Raw genomic sequence first — 20,576 nt, forward strand, 5'->3', positions numbered from 1 at the left:
ATTATAAATATCAGCTCAGGGAAACAGCCCAGGAGCCTTTCCTGGGGGGAATAATCCTCCAGTGCTCCTGTGCCAACAAGCCAGCCATGAGAATTCCAACTGCTGGATGCCAAGTGAGGCAAAAACAAACAGGGCAATCACATCAAAAAGGAAAAAAAAAATCAAAACAACCCCCTGTGGATTATTCTGTGGGGGTTTGTTTGTTTTGGTGTTTTGTATATTTGTTTGGGGTTTTTTTATGTAGCCCCTGAGTTGTGAGGGCTGGATTGCAAAGATCCAGGCCATATGGAAGGAATGGAGGCAGAGCTGGATTTGAGCCCTCAAAAACACAGATACAGCCTCAGCTTCCAGCTGTTAATCCTCGCTCTGAACAATGCTCCATCTGCTTTAAAGCCCCAAACACGAGCACTGCCTCTCCAAAGGACCAGGGTGTAACTGTGACACAGCACTGCAGCTCTGCAGGAATTCATGCACTGGTGCATTACACTGTGAGGCTACTCACAAAAACAACCCCAACATCCCAAACATCCGTTAATTGACAAAATAATGGCACTGATGAAATGGCACATCCCAGCCAGGGCTGAACACGGCATCTCCACACAGCCCTGAGCACCTTGGGAATGCAAAATATGCTGGGCTAGCAGCCCCAGAATGGATGGCTCCTGCTCCTGCCTTCCTCCCCGAGATGTACAACAAAATAAAAGAATGCTGCTCCATATTTCAGCCGAGTCCAGTGAAACTCCAGTGCCCATAAATGCACAGAGCAGCCTCGTGCCTCTTCCCTCAGCTCACCTGGGAGACGCTGCAAATCCCCTGCTAATCCAACAGCCTGAAAGCAGCACTTAGAGAACAGGCTGCCACACAAAAAGAATTTATTTTTACACAGATGTGACAAGCCCAAACCTCACTGTGCAGCGCAGCTTAGGATCTGTGTGAGAATTCAAAGTGGCATCTGGGTAATAGCAACCAAAAAAGAAACATAATACACAGAGAAGCATTGTAAAAAGGAGGGGAATTATCAAAATGGATTCATATGCATCTGGAATTATTTTAATACAAAACGCCCAGCAAATCTCCCTGTGCTGCTGACAAATCACCAGCTGAGGTAAATCCCAGATAATGAAACATTGTAAGGAAGGCTCTATTTAATAATTTAGCCCCTGTCAAGGAGTTTGTATTGATTCTTGTTTCCAGCACGGGGAGAGAATGTTATCTGCAGCCTCACGGCTCAGTGACAGCATCAGAGGATTTAATCACTGTGCAGCCCCTGCCATGCAATCCTTAAACTGTCACCTCTGCTGCTCCATCAGTGCCACCCCGCCTGCCCCACTGCCACCAAGGCAGTGCCTCCATCTGCTGCACATTACCCAGAAAAGCCAACCTCATCTGCAGGCTACATTTTTGATTTTAAATAATTCAGTGCTCCTCCAAACGCCTCATCCTTTTAGCCAGGCTGCTGTGGCACAGTGAGCTGGGCTGGGCAGGACTGAGCACCACAGGGCAGCACTTCCAGGGCCAAGGAATCAGCCTGGTGTGCCCTGGCAGGACCCAAAGCCACCCAGCCCCACACCCTCCACCCCTCAGCCTGTCCAAGCTCGCCTTGAAAAGCTTCAGCGGTGATTTGGAGGAAGAAGAAAATCTTTTTTTGCCTTTTTTTTTTGGCTGTAGATAGAGCGATGGATCTGGAGAAGCAGGGGGGGGGGAAAAAAATCTGTATTAATCAGCATTTTTTCCACACCAAAAAGGAAAGGTCACGCTGCCTCGGAACTGGCCAGGAAAAATTTGCCACAAATTAATTCAGCTGCAGTTCAGGAACAGAACATCAATTCATCTGCAAACAGAATGAGGCTTTTAAATACATAAATGCTTGTGGCTACAGAAACCTCACCCAGATATTTGCATGCAAAACCCCCAGCTCCTGTAAGAGTGCAGAGAATAACAGATGCAAATTTAACATGTTTGCTAAAATGCAAGGCCATATGCAGCAGGAATGCAAAGGAGAGGAAGCACGAACTGCATCATTTAGAAAAACAAATTTCTTTTGGTTTTTTCCCCTCCTTTATGCCAGGTGAGATGCAACACTTTCCATTTTATAATCCTCGGGCTGGGAGCAAAGCGATCCCAGAGGCCCACGCAGCCAAGGTCATCAGAGCCAGATTTTCTATTACAGGGCACTAGCAGCATTTCACAACTGTCTTTTTATGCACTTCTGCCTTTCCATCCAGACTATAAATTGTTACAAGGCCCTGGGGCAATCCAGCTGTATACTCCATTCAAATCAGGCTTCAAGGAGAAAGCTCCACAGTCAAGATGCTTCAATCAAGTAAACACACAGGCACAAAGGGCAACTGCAGCACAATTAATAACGTTTCCTTTTGTGTGGCAAATTCAGCGTTTTCCTGGTGTAAAGTTTCCCTCTGATGCTCCCATTCAGAGTGTGGCCATTAGCATTTTAAATGTGACATCAAATTAAGGCAGGATGCAGAAAGCACAAACACGCTGCTGAAATCCATCTGCTGGTGGTGTTCTGGGTCCCTCTGGAACACAGGAAAACCTTCAAAAGGCAATTTGGACTCATTTATCCAAGCTGGAAACTCGCACCAGGAAAGGTCTAAACGGCAGGATGGGAGGGCAGGTTTGCAGCTCTGCTGTGTTTGTAGGAATGCAGAAATAAATGAGTGTAATTGTAGGAATTACAGAGGAATGAGCTGCTCCCAGCTCAGAGCCTGGCTGCAGCAGCTGCCTCTCCTCTGCCTCTCACTCCTCACCCACCTTTGCTTCCTTCTCAGCTCTCCCTTCAGCTCCACGTGCTGTCCCAGGGGAAATGCAGATCACCTTTTGGGTGAGAGCCCCAGAGCTGCTGTCCCTGTGTCCCCTTCCTCTCCAGCCAGGCTGAGCTGGGGCTGCTGGTGCCAGAGCCCACCTGAGCTGTTCCAGGGTCAGCACAGCCCCCAGACCTCACCTGAGCTGCTCCAGGATCATTTCCAAACCCCAGCACATCCCTCAGAGCCCACCTGAGCTGCTCCAGGATCCAGCACATCCCTCAGAGCTCACCTGAGCTGCTCCAGGATCCAGCACATCCCTCAGAGCTCACCTGAGCTGCTCCAGGGTCAGCACAGCCCTCACCTGAGCTGCTCCAGGGTCAGCACAGCCCTCAGAGCCCACCTGAGCTGCTCCAGGATCAGCACAGCCACCAGAGCCCACCTGAGCTGTTCCAGGATCCAGCACAGCCCCCAGACCTCACCTGAGCTGCTCCAGGACCATTCCCAAACCAGCACAGCCCCCAGACCTCACCTGAGCTGCTCCAGGATCCAGCACATCCCCCAGACCTCACCTGAGCTGCTCCAGGACCATTCCCAAACCAGCACAGCCCCCAGACCTCACCTGAGCTGCTCCAGGACCATTCCCACACCCCAGCACATCTCTCAGAGCTCACCTGAGCTGCTCCAGGATCCAGCACATCTCTCAGAGCTCACCTGAGCTGCTCCAGGACCATTCCCAAACCCCAGCACAGCCCCCAGACCTCACCTGAGCTGCTCCAGGACCATTCCCACACCCCAGCTCAACCTCCCTGGCCCAGCTCCCACCTCGTGCCCCTTCCCAAACCCCAAATTCAGCCAACTTCTCCCCCTCTGCTCTGTGCAGGCAGGCAAAGCCCCTTCCCACAGACATGGCTCTGCACTACTTTTGATATTGAAATTGAGCCTTAATCAAAGCTGGAGCCGCATGGGTTTAGAGGCACTACATAATTAATATATTCATATCTGAAATGTAATTACTGCTGTTGCATCATGTATTTAAAGCCAACAGCTGGCTGTTTCAGGTGAGGAGGACACTTTCTTTGGGATGAAACAATCCTGTAACCAACAGTGCAGGGTTGTTTTGCTCACAACCACTCCTGAGGAGGCAGATTCACCAGAACACCCAGAGCTTGGGACACCTCCCCTGGCCGAGCTCTCGGAGCTTGCTGAGATCCTGAAGGATTCCCAGGGATATTCCTGCTGGATTTCCCATCACAGCTGCCAGAGCCCTCCCTAAAGCAGGTTTCAATTCTATACCTGAGGTGTGGGGTTATAAAATGTCCCTTAAGCCACTGGGTGCACACAGGAACTGAATTTCTGCACAATTATTGGATTTTCTGACACAAGTCACTCAGCTGAGTTTTAATTGTGTGTTTTCATCAGCCAGAAGTAATCACAATCAACATTTTAATTAAGATAAAGAGAATGGACAGAATTTTAGGACTTGTTAACCACAAACAAAGAGATAAAAGGAAATTTCACTGTTTATAATTCTTTGTATTACAATCAGTGTAAACTACAAAAGAAACACATTAAACATTACTATTTAATAAAAAACCTCTTTAGCTCTGAAGCCATACCCTCAGCCTGAAGAAATTACAAATCTGTTCCTTCAAACGACCTGATCTGAAGGGAAATTCAGTGAGAATTTCCACTTTCAAAACCACAGCACTCTTCAATTAAAAGCGAATTTTTGACAAAAGGACTTGTTTCCTTTGGGGGGCAGTGGGAAGGAAGCAGCAGAAGGTGCTGGGTGTGAATGCCAGACAGGACTGGCTGAGCACATCCTCTGCCATTTCCTCCAGAAATGCCATTCTTGCAGGAGATCAAAGCGATCCTGGCCAGGTTTGATGAACTCCCAGCAGAGCTCAGAGCCCACAACAGGACAGGCAGCTGCAGCCGGGCTGAGGGGCATGAAATGAGCCAGGATTGGATCAATTCGGGACAAATTAACACGGAGGGGAGGAGAAGCAGCCCTGGATTCCCTGTCTCTCCCCAGAGCTGCAGACAACCCCAGCTCCCCTCCCCTGCCAGCCCCAGCAGGCTCAGGCAGCCCTGCTCTGCTCTGCTTTGATCAGGTATTTGTAGCACCACGCAGCATTTAAGGAACACTTCATCAAGGCTGTAGATTTTGCAAATGTTTGACTGGTGCCAAATGAAAATGAACGAGGAGCACGCTTCCCTAAGCTGCTGATGAACAGGGAATGGGGATTTCTGCTGCACTGCTCAAAATGCACTGGTGCTGCTGCAGAATGAGGGGAAAAGCAGCAGACTGACATCCAGGGGACAACTCCTGATGTAAACAACCTGGACCTTTTCTCACAGGAAAAAAAAAATCAGAGAAACTTATGTTTTTTTAATGCACCAGAGCATTTACTGCTTCCATTTTATTGATTTGCCTGTGTCATTTAAAGCCCAAGCTGTAAGATTGTTCTGGAACAAAAACACCCACAGCAAGCAAAGCCTGAATCCCATGGTAAGGATCCCACTTTGGCCATTCTGAAAACACCATTTTCCTATTAAAGCTGCTCAACAGGCAATGCCAGGAAAGTATTAAAGCCACATTACTCTGCCCCTTCCCAGGCTTTCTCCACCTTCCAGCTTCCCAATTACATTTTGCTGTTTCCTTTTTGAAAAAACAACATTTTTAAAGTAATTGACATTGTAAACTGGATAGGACAGGCTTAAACTGGGGAAAGAAGTGCTCCCCAAGGGAAAAAAAAAGTGAGAAAAATTGCTTTAAAGCCAACCACGACCTTGCATAATCCAGATTTCCAGGAGACCACTTGAAGCCAAGCACTGGCTCAGGAGGGAGAGCAAATATTGAATATCAGCACTGAAGCAGAAGCTGACAACCAATAAAAACAGGCAAGGCAACAGAGCAAACTCAGAGTGAATCACTGCTTCACCACAGTTTGCTCCTAATCAAAGTCCTTAAGAATAATCTGGTCTTGAATCCTGAAAGAGGATAGTATTAATCCAAAGAAAATGAACTAGCACCAAAAAGAGATTAATAAAATGTTCTGGGACACAGGCAGCACAGAATAACCCAATCAGCAGAGGAAAAAATCATCTGGTGCCTTTTTTTTTTAAATACAGACAACTATCTCATACTCTTCTGAGAGACAACAGCAATTTCACTCTTAAAATGTTTTAAGCTCAATAATTCAGACTGGTGAAGTGGAGCAAACAAAGAAAAGCATTTATGGATCTCACACCTTCCCACCTGACCTGCCACCCCGTCACTCTGTGAGGAGCAGAAAAAGAAGCTGCACTTTTACCAGCCAACACTCACACATGTCAGGCTTGGAGGGCAAAAACAAACCAGGGGATTCCCAGAGAACTGCTCCAAATTCTGCAGAATTCCAACCCCAACCCAAACCACCACCGTGCTCCTGGTCCAGCAAGGACATCCTGCCCCTCAGTGGGGGCAAAGGCAGGGTGGGACAGGCCTGGGGGACAAGGCCACCTCCAGATGCCACTGCAGAGGAGCTGATGATCCCTTCAAGCCCCACACATCTCCTTTGGAGCACAGGCTCTACTGCCATGGCATTTGTGTTTAACCAGCTCATCTCTGTGGGCAGCTGGGGGAAAATCTTCTCCTTCTTTGACAGAGGATGCACAGGAATCTCTCCCCATCAGCATCTCCCAATTTCTCCTTCTCTGAGAGAGGATGCACAGGAATCTCTCCCCAGCAGCATCTCCCAATTTCCCCTTTTCTGAGAGAGGATGCACAGGAATCTCTCCCCAGCAGCATCTCCCAATTTCCCCTTTTCTGAGAGAGGATGCACAGGAATCTCTCCCCAGCAGCATCTCCCAATTTCCCCTTTTCTGAGAGAGGATGCACAGGAATCTCTCCCCAGCAGCATCTCCCAATTTCTCCTTCTTTGACAGAGGGTGCACAGGGATGATTCCCCATCAGCATCTCCCAATTTCTCCCTCTCTGAGAGAGGATGCACAGGAATCTCTCCCCAGCAGCATCTCCCAGTCCTTCCCCACCAAGGGCTGCAGCTCCCCTCCAGCAGGGATGCTCACCCCACAGCTGTGGGACAGCAGCACTGCTCTGGGGGCTCACGCTGCCCTGAAATTCACTTTTTCCAAGAGGTTTTCCAGCTGCAGGAACACCAGTGCACTGCTGAGTGGCAGAGCAGCTCTCCTGTCACAGCCTCAGTGCTCTGCCCTCAGCTCCTGCCCCAAAACCACCGGGGACAGCAGCACCTGGGGAAGGGATCCCGGGGGATGTTATTGATCCTGCAGTGACAGGCACACCTCGAGTTCAGAATAAACACAAAATCGGCCAGTTGTGATCTCAGATCTTACTGCAAACAGCAAATTAAACCCCAATTTATCAGTGGTACTTTATTCCCACCCCAGAATGGCTCCTGCACCTCTCACCCTGCAGGAGGATGCACAGCATTGGCTGTGTCACCTTTAACTCCCTCTCATTTTTTAAAATATAACTTTATGTTCCTGTTTTTATCAGCAAAGCACCCCCATCAACTCCTGTCCCCAGACTGCACCTAGAGCCAGGGGAAGCGAAAGGTAAGGCTCACACACTCAGCCCAAAACTTTTCTTTTGTGACAACCAACACGATAATGTATTTAATTAGCAGGTGACATTTCAAAGCTGTTGACTTTAACTTTCCTGCTTCACTTGACATATTTAGCTGAAGGCAAAACAAGGCTGGTTTCCTGTTGGTATCTCACACTGGAGGAGAAATCAAGAGGCTGCACCAAGGACAGGGCTGGGGTTTAACAAAAACCAGCTCCTGGCTCAGAGGGCGAAGATTCACTCAGAGGAGCTGCAGGAAGGGATCCAGGCTAGGAAATATCCCCCCCTGGAGCCTGGGGATGGGGAAAGGAGGAGATGGAAAATGTTCCTTACCAGTTTGAAGTCTTGAATGCTGCAGATGAAATAGGGCGTGTTCGGCCGGCGACTTTCGATATAAACGCAATCTTTAAAAACACAAGATTTTAGAATAATGGGCATTAACTTCTGTGCCTCCAAGAAAGAACACAACAACAGGATGAATTCAAACACAGCTTAAACTTTGAAAGAACCACCACTGCATTTGCATATTGTGTAATTTATTCTGAGTGTGCTCTAAAAATAGAAACTATTTATGATGATAAATAAGGGAATTAACTGCATAAAAATTAACTTTGATTTGAATAGACATTTTGCTAGGGAAACAAAAAGAAAGGAATTTAAAGACCGCTCTGGATTGAGTTAATAACAATGACCAGGTCACAGCCTATGAACCAGACCAAAATAAGAGAGGAAAGTAATCAGATTTTTCGTGGTCAGCTTGCCATTAAGAACCCAGCACTAACATATTTTCTCTTCTAATTGTGAAGAAAACCAAGGCAACCAATCATAGATGAAACACAGCAAACTTAAATTAGATTTACCTCAGGGAAGGCCTGCGCTTTCTCGGATTACATTTGACAAGACAGAAACACAGTAATTATTTCTGTTTGCTTTTGACAACTGTGCTCTCCAAGGCTGCTGTAACATAAGGTCTGTTGTGTTCAAAACAGTCTTGGCAATAACTACAACAAAAGCAGTGCCCTCGGAATGGAAACACGGCACGGATGGGAGAGAAGTGCCTGATTAATGATCCTGACCTTGGAGCTCAGCACACTCACACACAGCTTGCTAAACAGAAAGATGCCAGCCCCAAAGGCAAGGCAATATTTAAAGAACGTCCTGGTGACCCCTCTCACACACTGATAAGGAGCTGCTGCTCAAAACACAACAAACACCCCTGTCCTGGCAGGGATTTTCCACGGACTTTTTGGGATTTCTACAGGAAACCTCCAAAATCTCAGAGTTTTATAAGACACAGTTCAAATCCAGCTCATTTGGAAGCTCCAGCAATTCCAGTATTCCCTTGGTTATCCCAATTTCCTTGGACAAGGCTGCAGGCCCTGTTTAGGACCATCCATGCACATCCTGCTCCCTGGGCACTCACTGGGAGTGAAATTCCACACACACAGCACCACAACCTGCAAGATCTTTTCTTTTTATTCTTTCCCCTCGGTACCTGGGCTGAGCAAGCCTCATTTTCAGGGTTTTATCAGGCAGCAGGCAGAACAACCAGCCAAGCATCCCTGGCACACACTGAGGGGCTGGGGCATCTCCTGTGGATAAAAACTCGCTCTGGGTGCCAGCCGAGCCCTGAAACAGTGATGACATCCAGCTACAGGGCTCCAGAGCAGGAGAGGCCAGGCAGATAAGAAAAACAAGTTTATCCAGGTGCACAGCAATGCTGGGGATGACAGGAACTCCAAAGATGCCCTCAGAAAAGGAGAATATTCACAGAGGCACTCACATCAGCCACCCAAAACTCAGACAAGTTCAACATCTGATGTGTTCAATCACTGAGTTTAGCAACGACAAACCAGCAAATGATCTGCAAGGAAGTTAACAAAAATAAAAAGAAGGGTTTCCATAAGCTTTGCAAAACAGAGTAAGGAAATGCTGAGTGCCCTGCACAGCCCCTGGATTCCCTGCCAGCCTGAGCCATGAGTGCATTGCTCACTTCCCCATTTCGTGTAAAACGTCCCACTGGAGATGAAGCATTTCCCTGACACATGGCACAGAGTCATTCTGCCTTTGGGCTTGTGATATTCACCAGATGTGCCCTACTTCTGAAGGGTTACATTAATATTCCCACACTAAAAGCTGCTTTTAAAATCAGAGCTTCAATGCATGGACGTAAAAAATTCCTTTGGAAAAACACCCCAACCAGCTCCATTTCCTGAACCTTCAGCAGCTCAAACGCTGCAGTTTTTGTAGAAACCATCTCCACAATTAGAATCCTTTCATGTTTTACCTAATGAGTCAACACTTCCATCATCCAAGGAACAAAGCCAGAGGCTCTGCACAGCACACACTTCCACAGGGAGGATATTCCTTGAAAGCCTTTGTCAAGGAATTATCCACAATCCCTCCCCAGCAGGTCTCACCAGCTCACCCTGCACGTGGGCACAGCCACGTCCAAACCCTGAGCTCACACTGGCACCAGCAGGTGAGGGATATCTACACTCCTGAAATCAGGAATATTTACACTCCTCATCCTGGTGCCTGAAATGAAAAGGCTCAGAGGTCCCAGAGCCCCTGAGCAAGCCTGGACCCTGCTCCAGAACTGCTCTGAGCCAGAGCCCTGGGAAGCCCAGGAGCCTCCCAGGTGGCCCAGGTTAATGTCACCTCCCAGGTTAATGTCACCTCCCCTCAGCACCCCCAGAACAGCTAAATGTGAGGAGGAGCAGGGTGCCAGCAGCCACAGCTCATCAGTGAGCTGGTGGTACCTCCCAGAGGAGCAGAATCAACACTCACTGAGTTTAAAGGCTGGAAGCTGAACTGGCCTGCACCCCAGGCTCAGGAAAAGTGCCAAACCTGCACACAAAGGTCAGCACTGCAGACAAACCTGCAGCAGTGCATTGGGAAGAGGCTCAGTGACAGACCCAGCAGTGCCTTGGGAAGGGGCTCAGTGACAAACCTGCAGCAGCAATGCATTGGGAAGGGGCTCAGTGACAGACCCAGCAGTGCATTGGGGAGTGCTCAGTGACAAACCCAGCAATTGGGAAGGTGCTCAGCTCAGTGACAAACCCAGCAGTGCATTGGGAAGGGGCTCAGCTCAGTGACAGACCCAGCAATGCATTGGGAAGGGGCTCAGTGACAGACCTGCAGCAGCAATGCATTGGGAAGGCGCCCAGTGACAGACCCAGCAATTGGGAAGGTGCTCAGCTCAGTGACAGACCCAGCAATGCATTGGGAAGGGGCTCAGTGACAGACCCAGCAATGCATTGGGAAGGGGCTCAGTGACAACCCCAGCAGTGCATTGGGAAGGGGCTCAGTGACAGACCCAGCAATGCATTGGGAAGGGGCTCAGTGACAAACCTGCAGCAGCAATGCATTGGGAAGGGGCTCAGCTCAGTGACAACCCCAGCAGTGCAGCCAGGGCCCCAGTGCAGGCTGCAGCAGCATTCCCACTGGCAGGGAGCTGGCCATGCCTCTCCTCCCTGGTGCCACCACACAAGCTGCCAGGCTGCTCCTGCATGTCACTGCCTGCTGGGCACATCTCGGGCAATGCTGCTGGCTCCTTGTCAGGGAACCAGGAGCTGCAGCCCTGCTCTGCAATAAATGGTTCAGCCAATTTACTGCGTTCATTTGGAGCTCACAGGAGTATTCCCAGTGCCTGGACTATAGTTCTTATTTGGCAAATGATTTTATTATAAACCGGTATCATAGTGAATCCATTTTCTTTAAGGGGTTTTGCTGCTGTTTAATGGACTGTCAGTATAATTTAGATTTCATCTATTTAAACTCATTCAAGCCTGGCTCCTGATTGTACAATAAATGGAACATATTTCTATTCAACAAAATTAATGACAGCTAATTGTACTCTGCAGTTCCCAATTTCATAAAAGCAACTGTTCTGCAGCTCAGGCCCCCAGCTCCATCATTTCCCACACCAATTATTTTCCTGCATTTTTCAAGCATGTCCACGACACTGCACAGTTCTCCCTGTAAGGTGCAGATCTGTACCCTTCTGTACAGATCTGCACAAAGCAAACACCTTTTTACACCAAGCTGTGTCCCCAAAAATGCCACACTGCCAGAAAGACCCCGTGGCTGCTCAGCCCCCTCCTCCTGCCTTGGAGGTGTTCTTCCAATTAAACACATGAAGAGGGAGGAGGAGTGGGAACAAGAATCCAGGCTGATAAAAGAAATTAATTAAATAACCAGTCTGAAACTCCTCCTCCAGCGCCAGATAAGCTTTGCTGCACGTGTGCCACTCCTAACAGGCTTTGCCTGGCCTTTGAGTGCCACAGGAGGTGGCTGGAGGTGCCACACTTCCCTCTTTGATGTTTCACAATCCTCACAGAAACCCCACCTGCCTCCCAAAGCTCCTCATGGACAACGTGGGGACAAAAAACATCACAATGCATGACATCACTGGATTTATTCTGAACAGCCTCAAGCACTCCAAGAGAGCTCAGAAAACTCTGCTGCTCCCAAGCCCACCACAAACACCAAGGGGCTCCTTAACTCCTCTCCCTCTGCTGTCCTTATTTTATATATATATATACACACATACATATATTTATATATATACATACATATATATACACACACAATATGAGAATTAAATATATATTTTTTTAATATATTGTATATTATATGAGAATTAAAGTTTAACACACCTCTGTACCTCATCAGCATGGGATGGGCTTTATTTGTGTACAGAAATAATAGAAAATATTGAAAATAAAAAAAAAAATGTCAGCATTTCCCATTTCCCTGCTAACTGCACCATCCCTTCACCCTCCTGGTCAGACAGAGCAGTGTCCCCCTGTCCCAGGGCAGTGTCCCCCTGTCCCAGGGCAGTGTCCCCCTGGCCCAGGGCAGTGTCCCCCTGGCCCAGGGCAGTGTCCCCCTGCCCAGGGCAGTGTCCCCCTGGCCCAGGGCAGTGTCCCTGTGCCCCAGGGCACTGTCCCCCTGTCCCAGGGCAGTGTCCCCCTGCCCCAGGGCAGTGTCCCCCTGGCCCAGGGCAGTGTCCCCCTGGCCCAGGGCACTGTCCCCCTGCCCTCCCCAGCCCCTCCTGCACACAGGGTTTGCTGCCTGCACCCTGCAGGCTCAGCAGGAATTTCAGCATTTCACCCTGCCTCACCTCCTGCTGGAGGGCTCTTAGTGCAGCCACTGATGTCACTGCAGGAACAGAGCCTCACAAATCCCCTTAATTCCTGCAGATCCTTTTAAATGGTTCTTCCTACGCAGGCAGAGCGAGCCATGCTGTCCCCATGTCCAGGTGACAGTCACCTGCTCTGGCCAGGCTTTCAGCCAGCCCTCCAGGTGCCACCACACAGCACCAATATCCCCAGCACTGATTTAATTCAATCACAGCCCTTCCTGAGGTGGATTTTGGCAAAAGCCAGGGACATGGAAGGGATCAGTCTGCATGGGAAATGGAAGGAAAATCAGCATTAAATGATCTAAATGAAATCCGAGAGGAGAAAAAAAAATAACTCTCAGTTTTAACACAACTCTCTTTCATTGCCATCTCCCCATGCTAAGCCTAAAGCAAATCTGAATAGACACTGTGCAACAAAAATGAATGCTGCTCAACAGGCAAGGTGAGAACTGCGAGGGAAAAAAGAAGGAAAACCCCAGGGATGAGATTTGGAAGGAAATGGGAGGGAGGGCGTGGAAACTGAGAGGACAGATGGGGAACTGGGCCAACAAGCTTTTAGGATAGGCCTGTGTGATTTCCAGCAAAGAAGAGAAGATTAATTGCATAGTGCTGTCTAAGCCCTGCTCAATTCTGTTTAATACATTATTTAAAGCTGGGCACACATTCATTATATCTATGCAAATTAATAAGAGCAGTATTTACATGGTAACAATACAGTGAAACCTTTCACTCGAAAAAAATTCAATGATCTTGATTATCTGTTTATTTACAGTTTATTTGCTATTACTCCAATGCAGCTGCTGAGCTCAGCACAGGAAAAAAAGCAGAATTAAGTGCTGGATTAAGTACTCTGCAGCAATGGGGTAAACACAGAATGAGACTTGAACCAAGAAATGCAGACCTTGAACTTTCATCCACGTCAGATGAGAGCACTTAAGAGAAAGAATCAAATGATTGGAAAGGATTTCCTCTCCTTAAAGCCAGAAGATGTAAGCTGAAGATGGCTATCCCTTCTGCACACACCTTTAATTTTCATCTTTCTAATCCTTGCTGTGTCTCATTAATTTAAACTCTCTAATCCCTCTTAAAATTTATGTAATTTTCACCCTTAACCACAAATACATCTCCCTGTATGTAAGGAGCTGGCAGAGCTCCTTCTGCAATGGGTGCTAACATTGATTTAGAACACTTCCAGCACAGGGATGTGGATTCCAGATCTCACTCCTGACAAGAAATTCCCTTTAATATGAGATTTAAAAATGGATATATTCAGTTCAGGTTCCAGCCCTGCTCAGGTCCCTCCAGAGCTGAGCTCATGTTTGCTCTCATCACCCTCAGCAGTTTCCAAGACGAGTTTTACACAGCACAAAGAGGCAACACAACAGAAAAGTTTCAATGCCAGGGTACATCTCTTATGCTGATTACCATTAGCAAAATGCAGAATTTAATAAGCAGGAGTTTAAGCTACAGAACAGTTACAAAATATCCCCATTATCACAAATATTATCTCTTTCCCTGGACAACCTCCTCCAGATCAGCCACAGCCACGGCTCCATCCTTCCACAGGATAAAATTGAGACCACAAACTGATTTCCCATCTTCATTTTAAGCAAACTCTTTTTGCAATAAAGCCAGTGTATCACATTGTACTCCTGAGCCCACACAACAGCTGTTCTCAACAGATTCTGAATTATTTTTCATCCTCTGACACTGAAAATAAGATTGCCACCAAAGCTGACGCTTCCGCAGGCTCCCAGTTGCCCCTGTGAAAAACAAATATTACTGAGGCACGAGCCCTGACACCGTGGCACAACCAGCTCCTTTGCAGTGATTGATGAAATGAGCTGAAATGGAAGCTGAGGCATTTCAGGAGAAGCTGCTCTGACTAATGCTGGTGGAGCAAAGTGCACACCAGACTGCTCAGGGCTCCCGTGGGAGGAGGAGGAGGATGGAAGCAGCACATCCCACCTGGAGCTGCCCCACACACAGCACGAGCACCCTGAGCACCAAAGCTGCATGCAGCACCTCCAACACCCCCACCTGAGCCCGGAGATGGCTGCAGCTGAGCTGAGCAGCTCCCATGGAAAAGCAGAGGGGATCTGACCTGGCTGGCTCCCTGTTCCCATCTGAATCCATCTCTGCTGTGTCCCAGCAGTGCCCCAGCAGGATCTGACCCAGCTGGCTCCCTGTTCCCATCTGAATCCATTTCTGCTCTGCCCCAGCAGGATCTGAACCTTGCTGGCTCCCTGTTCCCATCTGAATCCATCTCTGCTCTGCCCCAGCAGGACATGAACCTGCCAGGGCCCTTCAGCAGGGCTGCCAGCAGAGCAGCCAAACACAACCCCAGCCTGTGGGGAACAATCTCCAGGCAGCACTCTCAAAGGGCTCTGCAGACAGACAGGGAAGCCTGGACTCACAAATGGGAGCTGGGTAATCTCATTTCAAGGGCAGCTTGAGGAAAACATTCCCTGGCAGCAGGCACGGGTTAGACCTTGACACCTCACATGAGAGCCTAAAAACTTCCTGTGAACTTGGCAGTAATGAAGAGGCACATCCAGGACGTGCAGAGCACACTGCAAGCTGCTGGTGCTGTCCCCACACACCCCTGGTTCCAGCACTGCTCTGCCCAACAGCTGGGCACAGGCACAGCCAGGAATGAGGGGTGGAACCAGTGCAACAGCAGCTCTGAGATGCTCTCTCATCTGGGTTCTATTTCCCAGAGCAATCAGAGATTCCCAGAAAAGCTGCCAGAAAGGTTGAGGATGTGTCCACACCGCCAGCTCAGGGCAGGTCTCGCTCCAAAGTGGGAGTGAAGCACTTAATGCATTATCCAATTTGGTTCCCAAACTCCCAGGGACAGAGACTCCACGTGATACACAGACAACGAATGCAGCAGAAAGCAAAAAGGGTGGCTCTTTTCCAGAGGGGAGCCAAGTTCCTTCCCACAACTCAGATACCACGAGACGCAGCCAGGAGCTTTCCACGCACACCCACATCTGCCTGAAGGGGAAGGCTGGGGGCAATCCCAGGACTGGGGCAATCCCAGGACTGGGGCAATCCCAGTTCCAGGAGCACGCCGGCCAGCCCTGGAGCAGCCAGAAACACCAAATGAGATTTATACAAGTTTATCTTTTTCCTTACCTCCGGGCCTGTACACCACGTCGTCCTCGGTGATGAAGGACGTGATCTCGCCGTTGTCCGTCCTCTCGTAGCGCGACTTCTTCTTGGGGGGTTTCTTCTTGCTCTTCTTGGTGGACTCCTCGGTGGTGGCACTGTTGTTGTCATTGTCCTCGTCCTCGCTGTGCTCGCTCTCGGCGTAGTTCTTGGCACCTCCCTCCAAGGTGCAGCTGCGCCGCGGCCGCGAGTTCTCGCTCTCCCGCGCCTTGTCCCGCTTGTCCCGCTCCTTGTCCCGGTCCCTGTCCCTGTCCTTCTCTTTGTCTTTGTCTTTCTCCTTGTCTGCTGTCATGATTCGCCACGTGCCTTCTTCTGTCCTCTCACGGCTGGGCCTCCGTGAAAGGTAGACAGTGAGCCTGGGCTTCAGTCTTCTGAATTTCTCACTCAAAGCCAGGAAAAATTCAACCACTCCAGCAACCCCAGCGTTTTAAAAAGGTTCTTGAGGAGGTGAGGGGAGAGAAAGAAGGAGAAAGCCCATGTTAGTATTCCAAATTCCTTCAATTCCGTAAGATAAAAATTAAAACCCAGTAAAACCCCACATCCTAAAGCAATCCAGTGTGGAAAGCACAAGCAGTAAAATACAAAGCAGCCTTTTGAAGACTTCACAGAAATGGTAACTTCAGTGTGTGGAAATGTTTGAAGCTACCTCCATCCTCAAAAAAGATCCCTCAATTTCTTTAAAAAATCCTTCAGCTCGCTGCAGACACGCAATAACTTCTGGGATGGGGAGTGCCCACTGAGAACAGGTACCACTTTATACCTGGAGCTAACAGGGAGCGTGCCAGTGCCAAAAACAAAACCCATCCAGCATTTCTGAAAGGAAAATGCAAAGGGGAAGAGTCTCCAGCTTTCCTCTGGAAGCAAATGAGGGAGTTCAGCAAAAGGCAGTATTGTTTCACATCTCACAAGCAGTGCCCTACAAAGCTGGTACAGGGTAAGGGATGCCATCTGCCACTTCCAGGGCAATCTGTCAGCAAGTCCTGCCCCTACCCTGCTTTGCCAAAAATAGAGCTAACCTGTAATCCACAGATTACAGGAATTAATTAATTGAAACCGAACCAAACCACAGTAGTTACAACTGCACTAACGAAATCTGCTTTTCCATGTATAAAACCAGGACCTTTCATGAAAGGAGGATATTTCAAAAAGGAGGCATTCAACCCACAAAGGTAATTTTTTTTTCCCTAATTCACCAATAATGCTGAATCTGCCCACATTAGGTTCCTAAGTTTCCAGGAAGCTACTACGTGGTGTAACTCAGAATTAGCCCACAGTGTAGGATGTCTGAAAGGCAGGGACCTGAGAACATTGACTGCTCATGCATTCAGCTTTTGAAACCACATGAGAGAAGGAAAAAGGCTGGCTTGATTTTTGAGAAGTCAGCTGAGGAGTCCCTGATCCCGTGCACTGGAAATTCCTTCAGTCCTACCCAGATCTCAGCCCTCAATGCTCCTGTCCCTGCTGCAGCAGGAGAGACAGACAGAAAAGAGACAAACAGAAAAGAGACAACCAGAAGACAGAGACAACCAGAAAAGAGAAATTGCTGCTGCAGGGAGGCAGTGCCTGGCTCTCAGGTAGGCAATGATGCTGTTTGCTCTGACAGCTCCCAGGGGATGGGATGGAGCTGCAGGGCAAACACCTCACTGAGCCTGCCAGGGAATGCTGAGAGCTGCAGGGATTCAGGAAGGAACCTCTCACGTTTCCAGAGGGGAGGGAATTCCCCAGCACAGAGCTTGGGGTTTTTCCTATTGCTGCTCATACAAAGATCACTTCAGTGAGAGGATCACATCCCTCTTCTGGCACAACTGCAGCACAAGCACCTTCCATGGGCTGCCAAGTGCAAAATGTCTTTTTTTTTTTTTTTAAATCGTTTCCAATTAAAAAAATCCCCATCAGTCACCATTTCATTACTGAAGATGGGCAGTAAATGACAGAAAGAGCAAGTTTGAAACCTGGCCAGCTCCAGGGCTCCTCCTCAAAGCCTCAGGGTGAAGAGCCAAGAAGATACCAACCACCCCACACCTCTAAACTTGAAGGCAAAATGATTTTTTTGTCTTAAGGACAAATAAAAAAGTTGATTAATAACTGACGGATAACGCATCCATATTTGTTTGACCTGCATCTGAAACACTCCAAGCTCCACCTCGTATTGTGTAAGTCTCAAGGAGCCAGAGCTGTGCAAACAATTCTGAGAAAGCCACAATTCCAGAGCAGGCTGCTCCTTGCTAAACTTTAATTTGAAAGTAAATGTCGAGTGAAGCACTTTTCAGAGCCTGTCCTGAGGCCGACAGCACAGCAAACCCTGCCAGCCTGCTGGGCCAAGCACTCCACACAACCCTGCAGTGCTTTTATTACAAGTCCAATCACTCTGGGGATCTTTTTTTCCTGGGTTTATTTTCTTTGCACAACACAGTTTTGCATAGAGGAGTAACACTGAATAAACAAACACCATGTTCAGATTATTTCATTTACCGGAGGGCTGTGCAAGAAGCAGTGTGTGCCACACTTTGCTCAGCCTGCTCATCTGTGAAATTTCCACTCAAATGGCCACTTTCCTCCCAGCTCCCATTTCAGGGATCCCATAAAAAATAATTTTCACAGCCACTGCTTTCCTACATAAATATATCACATTTCCAAGACGATTTCACTCCAAATACTCAACTTCAAAAGATTTGGCAGGATTAAGCTAACATCACCATGAAGCACTGACTACTTTGTCTAAGAATGAAGCAGCTCCATGACTTTCAGAGTAGCTGTTCCAGGGAAAATCCACCTCTCACACATTCTTTCTTCACCCACCACAGAACAGGAAACTCTTTACCAAAATGTGAGCCTCGTGAAAGCTCCTCTGCTGACTCAACACCACTCACCAGCTGCTGAGTGGGCTTAGGGCTCGTGCCACGCTCTGTGCAATGAGGAGTGAACATGGGACCCAAAACGAGAGACAGACACCACAGAAGCACTGGGAGCCTTTTTCTGCTCCCTGCAGGGAGCTGGGCTGCTCCTCCCTGGGCAGCAATCACACGGATGCTGCATTTGGGATTTGGGCAGCACTGAAACCCACAGTGGGGTTTGCCAAGCTCTGGGTTTCTGGGCATCTTCCCTGGCAGCTGCTCCTGTCCCTCTGCCCCAGCCAAGCCATCCTGGTCCAGCACCAGTAGCTGCCCCTGGAGGTAATTCACTCTCCTGACACAGGGAATTCACCCCAGGAACAAGCACTCACAAAGTGTGCCACGCAAAGCAGAGGGAGAACAGCCCCCATCCATTATTTGCTCAGTGCAAGCTGAAAAACCCAAACATTAACTTCACTGCAATCACACCCTCAGACCTTTTTGTTGTTGTTTTCTAACTCGAGCCTCAGGATATGGCCATTTCAGTAAGTTTATTACATGCACTCTGGGATAACTTCATCTCCACCCACTCTGCTATCAGACCTGGGAGGTTTTTTTTACCCTGAATTGTCTAGAGATCAAACAGAGCCAAAAATGTGTTTGCAGAGTTACTCACTGAAGTCTCCCGTTCTGCTTTGGAGCAGAAAATGCAGCCACTGACAATGTCCCATCATATCCAAATGTTGATATTCCTGCTAAAATGCTCAGGTTTCCAGTAATGAGGAAATGAGAATTTCCCACCAGGATTTTGGAGAAATCCAGCAGGCACAATTTAACCTTTACCTTCATCTAATAATCTCAAGTGCAGAAGTTCATAATCATTATTTTCAACTGATCATTACCCCATATTCACCTGGTTCATTTCCCCATATCCTCCCCCAGCATTTTAAATCTAGTTCAAATTAAAGTTTCAAATTTTTTTACAGCCACAAACCCTTCTCACACTTAAATCCCAGCTGGAGAGGAGGATATTGCTACTCCCACAAGTTACCTGCTCCACAGTTATTTTGTCTGGACACCTGGAAACCCCTGTCAGAGCAAAAGGCACATATAGCACCACTCTGCACATTAAGTACTTAAACCTCTTAACCAGAATTAAAGAGTCAGGTTTTAAAGACAATGTGGAAGCAAGTCCAGAAATGCTATGAGACTGTAACAGGAAGGCATCTAAGAATGCAGGGCACCTAAAAATATGGAGAAGAGCTCCTTTTTCTTATTTAAGCTAGACAGATAAATCTTTTAACAAGATTTGTTTGGTCATGTGTTCCCAGTCTTAATAAACACAACAGGACCATTCTTCTGTAAGCTTTTAGTCTCGTACTGCCAGATAAAAAGGCACTGTTTTCAGCAAATGCCAGATTAAAGGAACTGTGTGCTGCCACTGCTAGAGTTCCTGCCACAGAGCTTTTCTAATTTTGATGTCAAGGAAGAATTTTAACTCAGTTTAAGTGCAAGGGATTAAAACCTAAAAAAAAAAAAAAAAAAAAAAAAAAAGAGAAAACAGCTCTTAAAGGTTTCCCCATGTATTTATAAGGTTTTAAGAACTGCTTTAAGCAAAGCTCTGAGATCATTTGTGAAAAATGACACAAATTAGAGCAGAGGCAGAGCTGAACTCCAGGAATGCAGGAGCTGTGGCTCAGACCCCCACACCCTGCTCGGAGCAGGGGACTGCACACAGCCCACCCTGATAAAGCTCATTATCACACCTTTAACCTCAGCTTTCGGGGGAGACTGGGAACATCTGCTATCAACTTACTCCCACATTCCTCCCCTATCGCCTGCTTGCCATGGAAAACATGAGCTGCAGAGGGACCAAGTGCATGAGGAGCTGATGTGGGATATCCCCCAGAATATTCCCCACTCCCAGGGCCCATCCATCACCTCACACTGCCAGCACTGACAACAGCTGCACACAGGGCAAACTCAGAGACCTGCACAGGAGGGGAGGAAAAAGGGGGGAAAAGTAAGAAAAAAGGAAAAGGGAGCACAGCAAGAGTTTCACCCCACTA

At 48.1% G+C, this 20,576-nt stretch overlaps 1 protein-coding gene across 6 annotated transcripts in view; it reads right to left on the reverse strand.

The window, feature by feature from the left end:
- RERE (arginine-glutamic acid dipeptide repeats) overlaps nt 1-20,576 on the reverse strand; it is a 168,626-nt gene that overhangs the window by 95,801 nt on the left and 52,249 nt on the right. For 5 of the 6 annotated variants that reach the window (XM_064397459.1, XM_064397458.1, XM_064397463.1 and 2 more), the window contains exons 2-3: nt 15,644-16,114; nt 7,687-7,757 (exon numbers count right to left, since the gene is read on the reverse strand). In XM_064397459.1, the coding sequence (XP_064253529.1) occupies nt 7,687-7,757; nt 15,644-15,968 (396 nt within the window). In that variant the 5' untranslated portion in view covers nt 15,969-16,114. Of the gene's footprint in view, nt 1-7,686; nt 7,758-15,643; nt 16,115-20,576 lie in introns of those variants that run through there. The other variant, XM_064397464.1, reaches the window with a different exon arrangement.

Source organism: Passer domesticus, chromosome 22 (assembly GCF_036417665.1).
Source record: "Passer domesticus isolate bPasDom1 chromosome 22, bPasDom1.hap1, whole genome shotgun sequence".
Taxonomy (NCBI): Eukaryota; Metazoa; Chordata; class Aves; order Passeriformes; family Passeridae; genus Passer; species Passer domesticus.